This window comes from Nicotiana attenuata, unplaced genomic scaffold, assembly GCF_001879085.1.
Source record: "Nicotiana attenuata strain UT unplaced genomic scaffold, NIATTr2, whole genome shotgun sequence".
Classification (NCBI taxonomy): domain Eukaryota; kingdom Viridiplantae; phylum Streptophyta; class Magnoliopsida; order Solanales; family Solanaceae; genus Nicotiana; species Nicotiana attenuata.
In genome coordinates, this window is record NW_017672870.1 from 62,208 (window position 1) to 79,157 (window position 16,950).

The following is a 16,950-nucleotide window of genomic DNA, read 5'->3' on the forward strand; positions in this document are numbered from 1 at the left end:
ATCGATAATCTATTAATTAGAGGGGTATTACACTCCCTATCAAAATGGACCGTATTGTAGTATTAGAACCTCTGATTAAGGGGAAAGGAACATTTAGTATTAAACCACACTAAAAGTACGTTGTTCAATATTTAAAAGATATAGTAGTATATATTTTTTTAATGTTACATTTTTAATATTACCTTTTCTAATTTTACCTTATTCTTGTTCACTAAGACCTAAGTAGTGGGAAGATGATTATGAACCATAACTCAAAATTTTCAATTATGAAATAAATAGCTAGTATTTGGTCAAACAAATTTGGCATCATTGATTTTGTTTGCATCAACTCTTACGTCAAATCACTAAAATAGTATCTCGAAGTTGACCTTCCACTCTATTCTATTCTTTATACGTTCAGAAGTTCATATACATCTCTCTACATGTATATAATTATATATAAATGACACCCTTTTACAAAAACTTTCAAGAATCAAAGAACCCTCTAACCAGAAAAGGAGCAGGAAATGAGCAAAAAGATTCCCATTTTATGATATACTCACAAAGTTCTTAAATACTAAATTTGTCTTTTGTCTCATTGAGCAGTTACAAAAGCTCCACCTTTGTTTCTTCTTGACTTATATATTTTGGTCTCATTCATTCAGTTGCTTAATGTGAGTGAACAAAACAAGAAGAGAAAAATGGAGGGTGGTGAAGACATTTTTAGGGTAAGTAGTGCACGTTTGAATAGCTCAAATGTATGGAGAAATAGTGCAATGGACGTATTCTCAAGATCTTCAAGAGAAGCAGATGATGAAGAGGCATTAAAATGGGCTGCTCTTGAGAAACTACCAACTTATCTTCGTATAAGGAGAGGTATTCTCACTGAAGAAGAAGGTCAATCTAGAGAAGTTGATATAACTAAACTTGATTTGGTGGAAAGGAGGAATTTATTAGAGAGGCTTGTCAAGATTGCTGATGAAGATAATGAGAAGTTCTTGTTGAAGCTCAAAAAGCGCATTGATAGGTAAAATTTTTTCCCGTGTGTTTGGTATGACTGAAGTCAATTTCTAGGAAAATGTTTTTCGAAAGTCATTTTCTAGTGTCTATTCATCCTCTCGAGCCAATGGTCTTTTGGAAACCGCCTCTCTAACTCCCCAGGATAGTGGTAAGGTCTGCGTATATACTACCCTCCCCAGACCCCACTTGTGGGATTTTACTGGGTTTGTAGTTGACATTGTAGTTATTAAAAAATATTTTCAAGGGAAAATGACTTCACTCACTTATGAGCGGCGAAAGTCATTTTCTTACTACTATCTTAACTTTTGACTTCGTATTACTTGTTTCAACCAGCACTTAGACGTTATTATTAAATTTTATTACTCAAATTTCATTAGAACTCTCTCCGATTTGCTATTATTATTATTATTATTATTATTATTATTATTATTATTATTATTAATCTTTATATGTTTTCTCAAAATATTTTCACTCCCCAAAGTATCTGACAATTTCATAGAAAATTTTTTCCATAGAAAATGACTTTCGTTATATTAAACACTCTTACAGATATAGAAGTTAATTGTTAGATTAGTTTTTGAATTTTGATGATTATGTTTTTGATATTTTTTTGTGATTTTTGGATGATGCAGAGTTGGTCTTGATCTTCCTACAATTGAAGTCAGGTTTGAGCATGTGAGTGTAGATGCAGAAGCTAGAGTTGGTAGTAGAGCTCTACCTACAATATTCAACTTCACAGTTAACATCTTAGAGGTAATAATATACAGGATTTTTCTAGTACATCATCAATAACTTAAGTTATGCCATATATTTACATGCAATATACTCATTTTCTATCTCCATTTCACTTTGTATGTAAAGGATTTCTTGAATTATCTTCATATTCTTCCAAGTAGAAAGAAACCATTGCCTATCCTTCATGAAGTTAGTGGAATCATCAAACCAGGAAGGTGAGAAAAAACACTTCTGTCAAAAGAGTCATTTTTTAGACAAATCAAAAAAAAAAATCATGTTTATTCATTCATTTTCAATTCTTGTTGTGCAGAATGACACTGCTTTTAGGACCACCAAGTTCTGGAAAAACCACATTGTTATTAGCTTTGGCCGGAAAATTGGATAAAGATCTCAAAGTAAGACACATAAGTCATATAATACAGTTTCAGATTATTGAGGTTTTTTGCATTGGCAGTCGATAATTTTATGCATTTTCAGGTTTCAGGGAAAGTTACATATAATGGCCATGGAATGGATGAGTTTGTACCACAAAGATCATCTGCTTATATAAGCCAAAATGATCTTCATATTGGAGAAATGACAGTTAGGGAAACACTGGCATTTTCTGCTAGATGTCAAGGAGTTGGAGCTAAATATGGTCAGTGAGATTCCCTTTATCTCTGGGATCTGACACAATGAACATGTTGCATTTCCAATCTGTTTTGGACATCGCGTACTTTTTTATTAATTTTTTATGAATGTGCAGAAATTTTGGCAGAGCTGTCTAGAAGAGAGAAGGAAGCAAATATTAAGCCAGATCCTGATGTCGATATCTTTATGAAGGTGAAAACAAAGTAGACAGGAATTCAGATTGATGTTTGTTTTTTCTTTCTATGAACTATGATAAAAAACATGGTTTGACGACGGGTTTTTATTGAACAGTCAGCATGGAATGAAGGACAGGAGGCTAATGTTGTAACAGACTATACTCTCAAGGTAATTGCTTTGCATTAAAGAACACTAATGCAGAAACTAGAAAACTATGCAACAATTCTCTATCTGTGTACTTTTTTCAGATATTGGGACTTGACATTTGTGCTGATACCCTCGTTGGAGATGAAATGATTCGAGGAATTTCAGGAGGGCAGAGAAAGAGACTAACTACAGGTTAGGTCAAACAGAAACATCTTATAACCTGTAATAGTAATAGATACTGTAAAAACCATAAGCATATACAAAGAGTTGGGCGAAAAAGTTATCGTGCTTAATTTAGGATACTAAACTTGTTGATAATTTGTAATACAGGGGAGATGATGGTTGGACCAGCAAGAGCACTTTTTATGGATGAGATATCAACTGGTTTAGACAGTTCAACAACTTATCAGATTGTGAATTCAATTCGGCAATCAATCCACATTCTTCAAGGAACTGCTGTAATCTCACTTCTTCAGCCTGCACCAGAAACTTATGACTTGTTCGACGATATCATTCTTCTATCAGATGGTCAGATTGTGTACCAAGGTCCCAGGGAAAATGTACTTGAGTTCTTTGAGTACATGGGCTTCATGTGTCCCGAGAGGAAAGGAGTTGCTGATTTCTTACAAGAAGTAAACCTCATTGGAATATTATTCCCTCAACTCATTCTAGTCGTGGATCATTTCATGTTTCTAATTTAAGTCTTTTTACTACTATGTGTTAATAAAAGGTGACATCAAGGAAGGATCAAGAGCAATACTGGGCACGTCGTGATGAACCATATAAGTTTATCACAGTGCGCGAATTTTCTGAATCATTTCAATCATTTCACATTGGAAGGAAGCTTGGTGATGAGCTTGCTGTTCCTTTTGATAAATCAAAGAGCCACCCCGCCGCTCTAACCACAAAGAGGTATGGTGTTAGCAAGAAAGAACTCTTAAAAGCCTGCACAGCTAGAGAATACCTTCTTATGAAGAGGAATTCATTCGTCTATATATTCAAGATGATACAAGTAAGTAGCAAGTAATAACAAAAACAGGTTGCCCTTTCAAGTTCCTAAATGCTTGTTTAGAAATAAATCAATTCTCTCTCTTTTTCCATTTCAGCTAACATTGATGGCTTCTATAACAATGACACTATTTCTACGAACTGAGATGCACAGAAATACAACAACAGATGGTGCTGTTTTCTTGGGTGCACTGTTCTTTGCAGTTATCATGATTATGTTCAATGGATTCTCAGAGCTTGCCCTCAGTATTATGAAGCTTCCTTCCTTTTACAAACAACGTGATCTTCTTTTCTTTCCTGCTTGGGCATATGCTCTTCCTACTTGGATCCTCAAGATACCGGTCACACTTGTAGAAGTTGCCATTTGGGTGTGTATGACTTATTATGTTATTGGATTCGAGGCGGATGTTGGGAGGTAGAAGATCAGATTAAACTTTTTTCTAGGCGTGGAACTTCGTGGTTTGTTAAATCTGATATAGATTGATTTACTATTTGCAGGTTCTTCAAACAGCTATTTCTGCTCATATGTGTTAACCAGATGGCCTCGGGGCTGTTTCGATTCTTAGGAGCTCTTGGAAGGAATGTCATTGTTGCAAATACATTTGGATCATGTGCACTACTCACAGTTCTTGTAATGGGTGGATTCATTGTGTCAAGAGGTAAAATTACTGACAACTTTGGAAAAAATCACAAGGAAAATGCTCATGTATATGTAGTCTTCGCCTTTTGTTAGTTTTCATTTAACATGGAACAATTTGTCTATCAGATGATGTGAAGAAGTGGTGGATATGGGGTTACTGGATTTCGCCTATGATGTACGCACAGAATGCTATCGCTGTGAATGAATTTCTAGGGAAGAGTTGGGCACATGTAAGTTAAAGCTTCTGCAGTTTTGGGAAGGACAGGTTGTTAAGGTAACCTTTTGAGAGTTTATCTGGATTTTGTTTTACAGGTTCCTCCTAACTCCACGGGGACGGAGACATTAGGGGTATCATTCTTGAAATCGCGTGGAATCTTTCCAGAAGCAAGATGGTATTGGATTGGAGCAGGAGCTCTTCTTGGATATGTTTTACTCTTCAATTTCCTGTTCACGGTGGCCTTAGCTTATCTCAACCGTAAGGATCCGCCAACTTCATTTATGCAATCTAGTCTTCATTTCCTTTTATAGGATAATCGCATCATATCAACAAGGTGGGTAATTTTGGTGCAGCATTTGGTAAATCTCAGGCAGTTCTTTCAGAAGAAACTGTTGCCGAGAGGAATGCAAGCAAAAGGGGCGAGGTTATTGAACTAGCTCCGATAGAAAAGCCCTCTTCCGGTAACACTTTCTTCCCTTTGAGCTTCAGTTTCAGTTTAAGATTTTCCACCAACTACTAACGCTATCAACGCCATATATGCAGAAAGAGGAAATGATATTCGGCGAAGTGCATCTTCCAGGTCTATGTCCTCAAGGGTAGGCAGCATTACTGAGGCTGATTTAAAAAAGAGAAGGGGAATGATTCTCCCTTTTGAGCCCCTTTCTATTACTTTTGACGATATCAGATACACAGTAGATATGCCACAGGTATACATTCAAAACTTGAACTACGAAAATTAACTGACCTATACATGTCTGAGTTAAATTCTCAAATCTATGGTTTGACTTCAGGAAATGAAAGCTCAAGGTGTGGCCGAGGACCGGCTTGAACTCTTGAAAGGTGTGAGTGGTGCTTTTAGGCCAGGAGTTTTGACAGCTCTAATGGGTGTTAGTGGAGCTGGTAAGACCACCCTTATGGATGTCTTAGCTGGTAGGAAAACCGGCGGATACATTGACGGAACCATCAGTATATCAGGGTACCCGAAGCAACAAGAAACGTTTGCTCGGATAGCTGGATACTGTGAGCAAACTGACATTCATTCACCTCATGTTACAGTATATGAATCATTGCAGTTTTCTGCTTCGCTTCGACTGCCTCGTGAAGTTGACACTGAAACCAGAAAGGTAAATCAGTCTGGAATTTGGCTGCTATGTTTGCTTATATAACATGAAAATGGATATTATATCAAAATGTAGCATTGCAGATGTTCGTTGAAGAGGTCATGGAACTCGTAGAGCTTACCCCTCTAAGAGAAGCACTTGTTGGATTGCCTGGAGTGAATGGTCTTTCAACTGAACAACGAAAACGGCTTACAGTTGCAGTTGAACTTGTTGCCAACCCTTCTATAATATTCATGGATGAGCCAACCTCTGGATTAGATGCTAGAGCAGCTGCAATAGTGATGAGAACAGTTAGAAACACGGTAGATACAGGCCGAACAGTGGTATGCACTATCCATCAGCCTAGCATCGACATATTTGATGCTTTCGATGAGGTGAGCAACAGTTGATCTTCCAAAATCTTTCAGTTTAGTATAATTTCATTTGGAGAAAAACATTCTCAGTCTACTAATATTTCGCAGCTCCTACTCCTGAAACGAGGAGGTGAAGAAATATATGTCGGCCCATTAGGACGCCATTCTTCTCATCTTATTAAGTATTTTGAGGTAAGGAATCTGTTAGATAAAGGAACTAGAAATCCTATTATGTTGGCCAAGTACACAAAGTAATGATTCTTTTTACCATTTGCCTCAGGGAATTGATGGAGTGCCAAAAATCAAAGATGGTTATAATCCAGCAACATGGATGTTGGAGATAACTTCAGCAGCACAAGAAGCAGCTCGCGGAATTGACTTTACAGAATTATACAAGAACTCAGAATTGTATAGGTATGAATCATCGAGTTGAACGCTACCACATTCTTTATATATAGAGCTATACAAATACATAATCTTGAATTCTGAAATGGAGCAAATATTCAGGAGAAACAAAGCATTAATCAAGGAACTAAGTGTACCAGCCCCTTGTTCAAAAGACCTCTACTTTCCAACTAAGTATTCCCAATCTTTCTTCACCCAATGCATGGCTTGCTTTTGGAAACAACACTTGTCATACTGGCGAAATCCACCTTACACAGCAGTCAGGCTCATGTTTACGTTCTTCATTGCTCTCATGTTTGGAACGATATTCTGGGATCTTGGCTCCATAAGGTAAATAGAAAAACTGCTTTTCATCTTCAAGATATATTTCCCTCGACGTGTTTTTTAAGTCACAAGTCTAATGGTTTTGAACCGATTCCAGGAAAAGGCAACAAGATCTTTTGAATGCTATAGGTTCAATGTATGTTGCTGTCTTGTTTCTTGGCGTTCAAAATGCTACTTCAGTGCAGCCAGTTATTGCCATTGAGAGGACAGTTTTCTATAGGGAAAGAGCGGCTGGAATGTATTCAGCTCTTCCATATGCTTTCGGACAGGTACAAATTTGTATCCTTGAGAACTTGTTGACATTGGCTGTTGGCTCATTGAATAAATTTTTGTTATGCAGGTTATGATTGAGCTCCCGTACCTTTTCATCCAGACGATCATATATGGAGTTATAGTATATGTCATGATCGGATTTGAATGGACAGTTGCCAAATTCTTTTGGTATCTGTTCTTTATGTATTTCACCTTGTTATACTTCACATTGTATGGGATGATGACAGTAGCTGTTACTCCTAATCACAGCATTGCAGCTATTATTTCATCTGCATTTTATGCAATATGGAACCTTTTCTGTGGATTCGTCGTTCCAAAAACAGTAAGTTCCATGTTGGAACATTTTTTGGAAATTTTGGACTAACTTTTTTGGCTCTATGATAAATCTGAAAAATAGAAAGTTAACTATAATAATTCTTTCTCTTCTTTTTTTCCTGGTTTATAACAGAGAATGCCAGTGTGGTGGAGATGGTATTATTACATTTGCCCCGTTTCTTGGACATTATATGGACTAATTGCCTCACAGTTTGGAGACCTACAAGACAAACTTGACACAAATGAGACAGTGGAAGAATTCATAGAGAATTTCTTTGATTTCAAATATGATTTTGTAGGATATGTTGCAGTAATTCTTGTTGGAATATCCGTTGTTTTCCTCTTCATTTTTGCGTATTCAATTAAAGCATTTAATTTTCAGAAAAGATAGGTTGGTCCAGGTATAGACCTGAAAAGAGTTTTATCAAGAAATGTGTATATTTTAGGCAATAATGTAATGTTCTTTTTCCTCTTTTGTCTTTTTTTTTTATGATTTTCTCAATTTTGTAATAGTAAGAAGAACTAAAGTATGTTTCCTGTATCTAAGAACAACCTTGTACACATTCGTATATATTGAAAAAGTTTTGAGTTTCTTTTGTAAAACATCTTAGCATGCAGTTGTCGGATGTCTCTGGTTTAATATTAAATCTGCAAAAGATGAATCTTAATAGTCCCATAAAACTTTCACCTGATTGGCAAGGATTCGATTTCCAACTATATGTATTTTTTTTTTTCTTTTTTCAGTATTGATGGGATTATAAGATGGAAAATCAAACCTTTGCCAACAAAGTGAAAGGTCATATAACCTACCAACTGAACTACACTAAGATTCACCAAGAATACTCATTAATATATTAATTCTTTTTTTTTTTAACCACAAAATGTACTAGGAAGCGAATCACTAGTAGGGTTCGATTTCTTTAGGAACACAACATACGTACTAGTTCCGTTTTCTTCTTTTACTTGTAAAATTCACACACTAGGTAGTTGGGGAAGATCGGAATTACTGCTATATTTTAATTTTTGTGGCCTTCTATAGGAGAGAAATCCACAACTAAAATAAGAAAGTATAGGCGTATTTCTTAAATAACTGAGAAAAGTGGGCATTGTTTGAAATTTTGTGGATAAAAGAATATTAAAGTTAAATTGTTTTTATATAGTATAGAAAGATATTTTCTTTTAGGTAAAATAAAAAAGAAAGTGTACCATGTAAAATGCACATACAGTAAATTATAACAAGATACACATAAAATTAAATACATTGCTCAAAGGAAAGTTGTTTAGAATTTTAGGTACAACAAACGAAATTGATAGTCTAACGTTGAAGTTTCCTCAGAAGAAAAATAAATTAAGCAAGGGAACCCCTCCCAAACATTTGGAGTCACATGCAGTCGCGACGTAAGCACGTGATAATATTTATTGATAATAGATGCCCCTTGCAATTAATTATTGTGTTCCAGCCTTAGTTTTATAAATTAGAAGTAAGTGTTAATCATAATATACTTAGGCAGATACTTGTTTCACTTTGAGGATTATGAGTTTAGAATTTAATACTTGTTGAAAATTTAATAATTTTCACATATGATCTAATTTTCATAGCAAAGTTAACTGAAATAAATCGCCACTAAATGAATTTTTTTTAATAAATTTGTCTTTACCATTTGAAGTAGTTCAATATAGTTTCTTTTTACGATATTGATATACATTGTATGGTTCCATTAAACTTGCATTGCTCGTGTGTAATGCGTGCTCCAATTGTATTAATTTTCTACACATGAAATTTGTCCATACAAAATAAAAAATTGGTTGAGTTATCCCTCTAAATTTGAGCTCTTGTGTAATGCGTGCAAGCAATTGGTATGAGAAGATGTTAAAAGCCGTAGCTTTCAGATTTTTGTTGGTTTGAAATTTGAAGTAGGCATAGAAAGAAGCATTACAAGCTGACACGCCAGAAGAATTGGACTAATTACACAAATCTCAGCAACATTTTTTCTAACTACGAAGACCATCCCACTAGTTTCTGACGTTACAAAGTCAATCCGAAAGTTTAAAGTAGCTGATTTTAGGACCATAACGAATTTCCTTATAATAGACATTAACTGTTAATTATGAGTTTCAATGATGAAAAATGATATACCATATTTGGTGCAGGATTACAAGGAATAAATCAAAGGAATCAAGAAGCAATGCCATTCAAGAATAGATTAAGGAAACAATCTATTAACGGGAGCTCTAAAAGAACACAAGGAAAAGAATCAATGAAAAAGGAAGAAGCACCGAAAATCCGGAAGATAAATCAATCAAAGATTCTATAAATAATGATTGACGGATGCTATTACAGGAAGGTCCCAAATCAAAGGGGTGCACTAGAGATCATGGAAGCCAAATGTCACGACCCCGGTTCGCCCTCCGTGAACCATCGTGATGGCACCTAGTCTCTACGACTAGGTAAGCCTAACAATGCGGAAAATAACAACATTTGCGGAAGAAATAACTGAGAAACCGAAATGGTAAAATAAAACAGTGTTTGAAATACCGCTCGGCATACACAACATCAACTCTCGAAACTAATAACATTTCCCGAAATCCGAAATCTCATGATCACAAGCTTTTGAATGTCTAATAGTATCCAACTCCAGAATATCTAACAAGAAAGGAAATACAGAAGGGCTAATACTTAAAGCAAGAGTAGAAAGGGACTCTTCGGTCTGCGGACGCGGCAGACATACCTCGGAGACTCTACAAGCGCCTCGCCTCAAGCGTGGTAAGTCTGAGTCGCAGTACCTGGACCTGCACATGAAAAACATGCGCAAGAAGGGCATGAGTACACCACAACGGTACTCAGTAAGTGCCAAGCCTAACCTCGGTCGGGTAGTAACGAGGGAGGTCAGGGCCCTACTGAGGCTAAAGGAAATACAAGATATAATAACAGTATAGAATGAGACAGTATACTTAAGTGCAACAGTAAAAAGGTAACACAAGATAGAAGAACAACAGTAACTTTAACAGAAACCAAGTAATCACGGAAAAACAAATACAGCTCAACGCAGAGGTAACAATCGGGGATCTCTCAGTATCCCGAGGATCTCTTAGTATCCTCAATATGTGTGCTGGGGATCTCTTGGTATCTCGAGGATCTCTTGGTATCCTCAATATACGAGCTAGGGATCTCTTGGTATCCCGAGGATCTCTTGGTATCCTCAAAATATGTGCTGGGGATCTCTTGGTATCCCGCACTACATTCAAATTCAATATATGCGCAGCGGATCTCCCGGAACACTCATCTGTAGTCCAATAATAAAAGAAAGACAATAATAGTAAGGAAAGTACCCACTGTTTCATTCAAGAGCGAAATAGTTTGAAGTAACACAGTATAATGATAAAGATAACAACAATTACAACAGAGAAAATAACGCAGAAAGAATACAGCTCAACACAGAAATGGCAACCGGGGGTCTACCAAGATACCGTCATGTAGTCCCCAAATGTAAATATCCAACAACCGGGGATCTATCAGGATACCGTCCTGTAGCCCCCAAATGTAAATACCAGCAAACCAGGGATCTACCAGGATACCGTCCTGTAGTCCCCAAATGTAAATGTCCAGTGGATCTCCCGGGTGTCGTCCCGTAGTCCAACTCATAATGCGCCGGGGATCTAATAGAATCTCGATCCGTAGTCCCCAAATGTAAATGTGCAGGGGGAGGGGGGGATCTACCGGGATATCGCCCGTAGTCCCCAAAGTAAACACACAGCAGCAACACGAAGAATATTCAATTCAATTCAATTTTTCATACCAAAGTAAAGCAGATATTTCTAACCTAGCATGTTGCACATAATCCGAATAAGGCAAATTGAGCAAGTAAGGCAATTAAGTCAATTACACGCAGTATGAATATGAAAAAGAAAAGAATCACATTATAGTTACTTAAATAAAAATGGTTTTTCAAACAATTAGCACAAGTACGCACTCGTCACATCACGTACAAGGCATTTCAATTAACAACAAACCAAATCCTAAGGGGAGGTTCCCCCACACAAGGTTAGACAAGCCACTTACCTCGAATCGTCTCACAATCAACCCGAAACCACGTTCTTGCCACGAGTACTCGACTCCAAATGGCCCAGATCTATTCAATTCAATTGCATAATGTAAATAACACTTCAAGAAATTGATTCTACAAATAAATTCTAAGCTAATACGCAAAATTAGGTAAAATAACCAAAATGCCCCTCGAGCCCACGTCTCGGAATCGGGTAAAATTTATATTTTCAGAATCCTCGTACTCTCATGAGTTCGTGCATACCAAAATTATCCAAATTCAAGGTCAAATTCCCCATCAAAATTCGAATTCTAGGTCTAAGAACTTTCTTTCATTTTTTTCCCAATTTCCACCTCCAATCTGAAATTATATGACAAAACGAGCAATAGATTAATGAAATACAACTAGAAAGGGATAAAGAATTGTTACCCAATGATTTCCTCTTCAACTTCCTCCCAAAATCGCCCTCTCCCGAGCTCCAATTTGATTTTTTCCATGTTTTGAAACTAAACCCTCGAAATCCCTATTTTCTGTCCAGCAATTCCGCTTCTGCGGTCAAGGGACCGCACCTACGGTCCCGCTTCTGCGGAAAAACAACCGCACCAGTGAAACTCATTAAAGTCCCAAAATCCGCACCTGCGACTTACTCACCGCATATATGGTCACGCAGGTGCGTGAACCTTTCCGCACCTGTGGCTCCTTGCTTTTCCTCACTTGGCCGCTTCTGCGGCTAAATTCCGCATCTGCGGGAGTCGCATCTTCAGCCTCTCAACCGCATATGCGGTTATGACAGCAGCCCAAAGAACATCAGCTGCAACTCCAAGTTTCCAACTTCCCGTTAACCATCTGAAATCATCCCGAGGCCCCCGAGACCTCCACCAAAAGCACAAACAAGTCATATACCACCATCCAAACTTATACAAATCTTCCAAACACCTAAAACAACATCGGATCAACCAATTAGCATCGGATTCAAGCCTAAGAACTTCAAAAACTCTCAAAATACGCTTTCGATCAAAAAGTCTATCAAACCTCGTCCGAATGACCTGAAATTTTACAAACATGTCACATTCAACACTACGGGCTACTCCAACTTCCGGAATTCCATTCCGACCCTCGGATCTAAATCTCACTATCGAACCGGTGAACTTCAAAAATTCAACTTCCAGCATTTCAAGCCTAAATTAGCTATGGACCTCCAAAACACCATCCGAACACGCTCCTAAGCCCGAAATCACCCAACGAAGCTAACGGAACAATCGAAATTCCATTCCGAGGCCGTCTTCACACTGTTCTGATTACGTTCAAATTTTCAAAACTTAAGCTCTCATTTAGGGACTAAGTGTCCCAAAGAAACTCCAAATAATTCCTCCCGGCAAATCACAATAGCAGAAACAAACACGGGGAAAGCAGTTTATAGGGGATCGAGGCGTTAATTCTTAAAACGACCGGCCGGGTCGTTATATCCTCCCACACTTAAACATTTGTTCGTCCTCGAACGAGCGTAGAGACATACCTGAAGTAGTGAAAAGATGAGGGTAACGGCTGCGCATATCCTGCTCGATCTCCCAAGTCGCCTCCTCGACCGGCTGACCCCGCCACTGAACCTTCACTGATGCGATGTTCTTTGACCTCAGCTTTCTAACCTGTATGTCCAATATTGCCACTGGCTCCTCAACATAAGATAGATCCTTGTCCAACTGGACTGAACTGAAATCCAACACGTGCGACGGGTCACCGTGATACCTCCGGAGCAGCGAGACATGAAATACCGGGTGAACTCCTGCCAGGCTGGGAGGTAAGGCAAGCTCATAGGCGACCTCCCCAACACGCCTCAATATCTCAAAAGGACCAATAAGCCTCGGACTCAACTTTCCTTTCTTCCCGAATCTCATAACGCCCTTCATAGGCGATACCCGAAGCAGAACCCGCTCTCCAACCATATAGGAAACATCACGAACCTTCCGGTCCGCGTAACTCTTCTGTCTAGACTGGGCTGTACGGAGTTTATCCTGAATCACCTTAACCTTCTCCAAAGCATCCTGAACCAGGTCTGTGCCCAGTAATCTTGCCTCACCTGGCTCAAACCAACCCACCGGGGATCTGCACCGCCTACCATATAAAGCCTCATACGGCGCCATCTGAATGCTGGACTAATAGCTGTTGTTGTAGGCAACTCCGCCAATGGTAAGAACTGATCCCAAGACCCTCAAAACTCAATCACACACGCACGGAGCATATCCTCGAGAATCTGAATAGTGCGCTCGCACTGTCCGTCAGTCTGAGGGTGAAATGCTGTGCTCAACTCCACCCGAGTACCTAACTCATGTTGTACGGCTCTCCAGAACCGTGATGTGAACTGAGTACCTCTGTCTGAAGTGATGGAAACTGGAATACCATGCAGACGGACAATCTCCCAGATATAAATCTCCGCCAACCGCTCCGAAGAATAGGTAGTACACACAGGAATGAAATGCGCGGACTTGGTCAGCCGATCCATAATAGCCCCAAATGTCATCGAACTTCCTCAACGTCCGTGGGAGCCCAGATACGAAGTCCACGATGATCCGCTCCCACTTCCACTCCGGAATCTCTATCTGCTGAAGCAATCCACCCGGTCTCTGGTGCTCATACTTCACCTGCTGACAATTAAAGCACCGAGCTACAAACCCAACTATATATTTCTTCATCCGCCTCCACCAGTAGTGCTGTCCCAAATCCTGATAAATCTTCGCGGCACCCGGATGAATGGAATACCGCGAACTATGGGCTTCCTCTAGAATCAACTCCCGAAGCCCATCAACATTGGGTACACAAACTCGACCCTGCATCCTCAATACCCCGTCATCAACAATAGTCACATCTCGAGCATCGCCATGCAACACCTTATCCTTGAGGACAAGCAAATGAGGGTCATCAAACTGACGCTCCCGGATACGATCAAACAAGGAAGACCGAGAGACCACGCAAGCTAGAACCTGACTGGGCTCTGAAAGGTCCGACCTCACAAACTGGCTGGCTAAGGCCTGAACATCCATCGCCATAGGCCTCTCTTCTGCTGGGAAATAAGCCAAACTCCCCAAACTCTATGCCCGGCGGCTCAAAGCATCGGCCACCACATTGACCTTGCCCGGGTGATACAAAATAGTGATATCATAGTCCTTCAGCAACTCTAACCACCTCCTCTGGCGCAAATTAAGGTTCTTCTGCTTGAACAGATGCTGCAAACTCCGATGATCAGTGTAAATCTCACAAGGCACACCGTACAAATAATGATGCCAGATCTTCAAGGCGTGAACAATAGCAGCTAACTCAAGATCGTGGACAGGATAATTCTTCTCATGTACCTTCAACTGGCTGGACGTGTAGGCAATCACCCTACCGTCCTGCATCAATACTGCTCCACGGTCAACCCTCGATGCATCACAATAGACAGTATAAGACCCCGAACACATAGGCAATATCAAAACTGGGGCCGAATGAAACCCTTATCAAGCAATTCCTGCAACTGCTCCTTCAACTCCTTCAACTCAGGAGGAGCCATATGGTACGGAGGAATAGAAATGGACTGAATGCCCGGCAGCAGATCAATGCCAAAATCAATATCTCTATCGGGCGGCATGCCCGGAAGGTCAGCTGGAAACACATCAAAAAAATCCCGTACTACTGGGACAGAATCAACTGAGGGGGTATCAATACTGACATCTCTCAAATAAGCTAGATATGCGTCATACCCCTTCTCACCATACACTGAGCTTAAGGAATGAAATAACTATACTGGAAGTATGGTCTAAGGTACCCCTCCACTCTACTCGCGGTACACCTGGCATAGCTAGCGTCACGGTTTTTTTGCATGACAATCAAGAATAGCATAATGGGGCGACAACCAGTCCATGCCTAGAATAACATCAAAGTCTACCATGCTGAGCAATAACAAATCGGCTCTGGTCTCAAAACCACTAAGAGCAATCAAACACGACTGATAAACGCGATCCACAACAAGAGTAGAAACATAAACATGAGAACTCAAAGAATCCCAATATATGCCCAAATACGGGGTAAAATGAGAGTACACAGAGAATAAGTGGAGTCTGGATCGAATAGAACCGATGAATCTCTATGACTGACAAGAATAATACCTACGATGATAGAATCGGAGGCGACAACCTGAGTACGGGAAGGAAGGGCATAGTATCTGGCCTGGTCTCCCCCTCTAAGGTGACCTCTACCTCTCCGACCTCCACCTCTAGCTGGCGGGGCAAGTGGGGTAGCAACTGGTGCTGAAATCATTGCCTGGAAACTCTGCGGAGCATGCTGTGGCTGAGAAGTTTGTGGAGGCGCACCCCCCCTAGTCTAGGGCAATACCTTACCACATGGCGTATGTCACCACACTCAAAACACCTCGCACCTGACGTGGCAGTGGAAACTGTGCGGTACGGGTACTCTGAGACCCCTGAACACCTGAAACATTGTACGAAGCCTGAAATGCAAACTGAGCTGGCTGACCCACAAAACCTCTACCATGCCGTACTCTTCCTCCAAAATAAGGGCCAATGGATCTCTCCGGTCTACGAGGTCTCCTTACCTCCCTATACTCTCTCTCCTGACCTCGTCTGGTCTCTCCCTCCTGGACCCACCTGTCCTCTACTCGGCGAGAGATCCTCACCACCCGCTGAACTTGGACCACAGGTTGTATCGCCATGACACCTGGAAACTGACCAATGGGAACTCGATGCTCTGGAGTGGGGATGCTGGGAGTCTGGGTCCCTCCCCCGATCTGTGAAGTAGTTGGTACAACCCGAATTGATCCCACCTGAACCAATGTACCAAACATGCTCAGGAACTGTGTTAAGGTCTCCTGAAGTGCTGGAGTAGTAGTAGTAGTAGGCGTATTAAGTGCCTGGGCTCCAGCTGGAACTGCTGGTGGCTCCTCTGTAGCAGCTCGTGCGGGTGCTCTGGCTGCACCGCATGTGCGTCCTCGGCCTCTACCCCGGCCCCAACCTCTGACGGCTCTCGCAAGGGACGCGGGTGTCCGGTCACCTCTAGTAGCACGTGTCCTCACCATCTGTGAGAGAATGGAAGGTAGAAGTTTAGGATTGTGATCTCAAAAATCTCCCACGACAAGGAAATCAAATGAAGTGGAATTTTCCTAACGGTTACATAGCCTCTCGTGGATAAGTACAGACGTCTCCGTACCGTTCCGTGAGACTCTGATAAACCGGCTTGTGATTCATGACTCCTATGAACCCAGAGCTCTGATACCAACTTGTCATGACCCGGTTCGACCTCCATGAAGAATCATGACGGCACCTAGTCTCTACGACTAGGTAAGCCTAACAATGCGAAAAATAACAACATTTGCGGAAGAAATAACTAAAAAACCAAAATGGTAAAATAAAACAGTGTTTGAAATGCCGCTCGGCATACACAATATCAACTCTCGAAACTAATAACATTTCCCAAAACCGGAATCTCATGATCACAAGCTTTTGAATGTCTAATAGTATCCAACTCCAGAATATCTAACAAGAAAGGAAATACATAAGGGCTATTACTTAAAGCA

The 16,950-nt window shown here is 40.1% G+C and overlaps 1 protein-coding gene across 1 annotated transcript; it reads left to right on the plus strand.

Moving 5' to 3' along the window:
- The first annotated feature begins 454 nt into the window (after positions 1 to 454).
- Positions 455 to 7,947, plus strand: LOC109214775 (pleiotropic drug resistance protein 1-like). The gene is made up of 24 exons (XM_019378723.1): positions 455 to 1,006; positions 1,632 to 1,752; positions 1,861 to 1,949; positions 2,045 to 2,129; positions 2,212 to 2,371; positions 2,480 to 2,556; positions 2,656 to 2,709; positions 2,790 to 2,880; positions 3,019 to 3,320; positions 3,419 to 3,700; positions 3,795 to 4,111; positions 4,195 to 4,355; positions 4,463 to 4,566; positions 4,649 to 4,811; positions 4,907 to 5,014; positions 5,097 to 5,260; positions 5,345 to 5,677; positions 5,758 to 6,048; positions 6,136 to 6,219; positions 6,308 to 6,441; positions 6,535 to 6,762; positions 6,854 to 7,025; positions 7,097 to 7,351; positions 7,478 to 7,947. Exons 1-24 carry the CDS (start codon positions 681 to 683, stop codon positions 7,733 to 7,735), a joined length of 4,359 nt encoding a protein of 1,452 aa, XP_019234268.1. The 5' UTR covers positions 455 to 680; the 3' UTR covers positions 7,736 to 7,947.
- Positions 7,948 to 16,950: the final 9,003 nt, after the last annotated feature.

What these genes read in the sequence shown, in the direction of transcription:
- LOC109214775 (XM_019378723.1), top strand. Translation starts at nt 681, where the DNA reads ATGGAGGGTGGTGAAGACATTTTTAGGGTAAGTAGTGCACGTTTGAAT. An exon ending in TAACAGACTATACTCTCAAG is followed by an intron (nt 2,710 to 2,789) that starts GTAATTGCTTTG and finishes TACTTTTTTCAG; the next exon opens with ATATTGGGACTTGACATTTG. An exon ending in GATTCGTCGTTCCAAAAACA is followed by an intron (nt 7,352 to 7,477) that starts GTAAGTTCCATG and finishes GGTTTATAACAG; the next exon opens with AGAATGCCAGTGTGGTGGAG.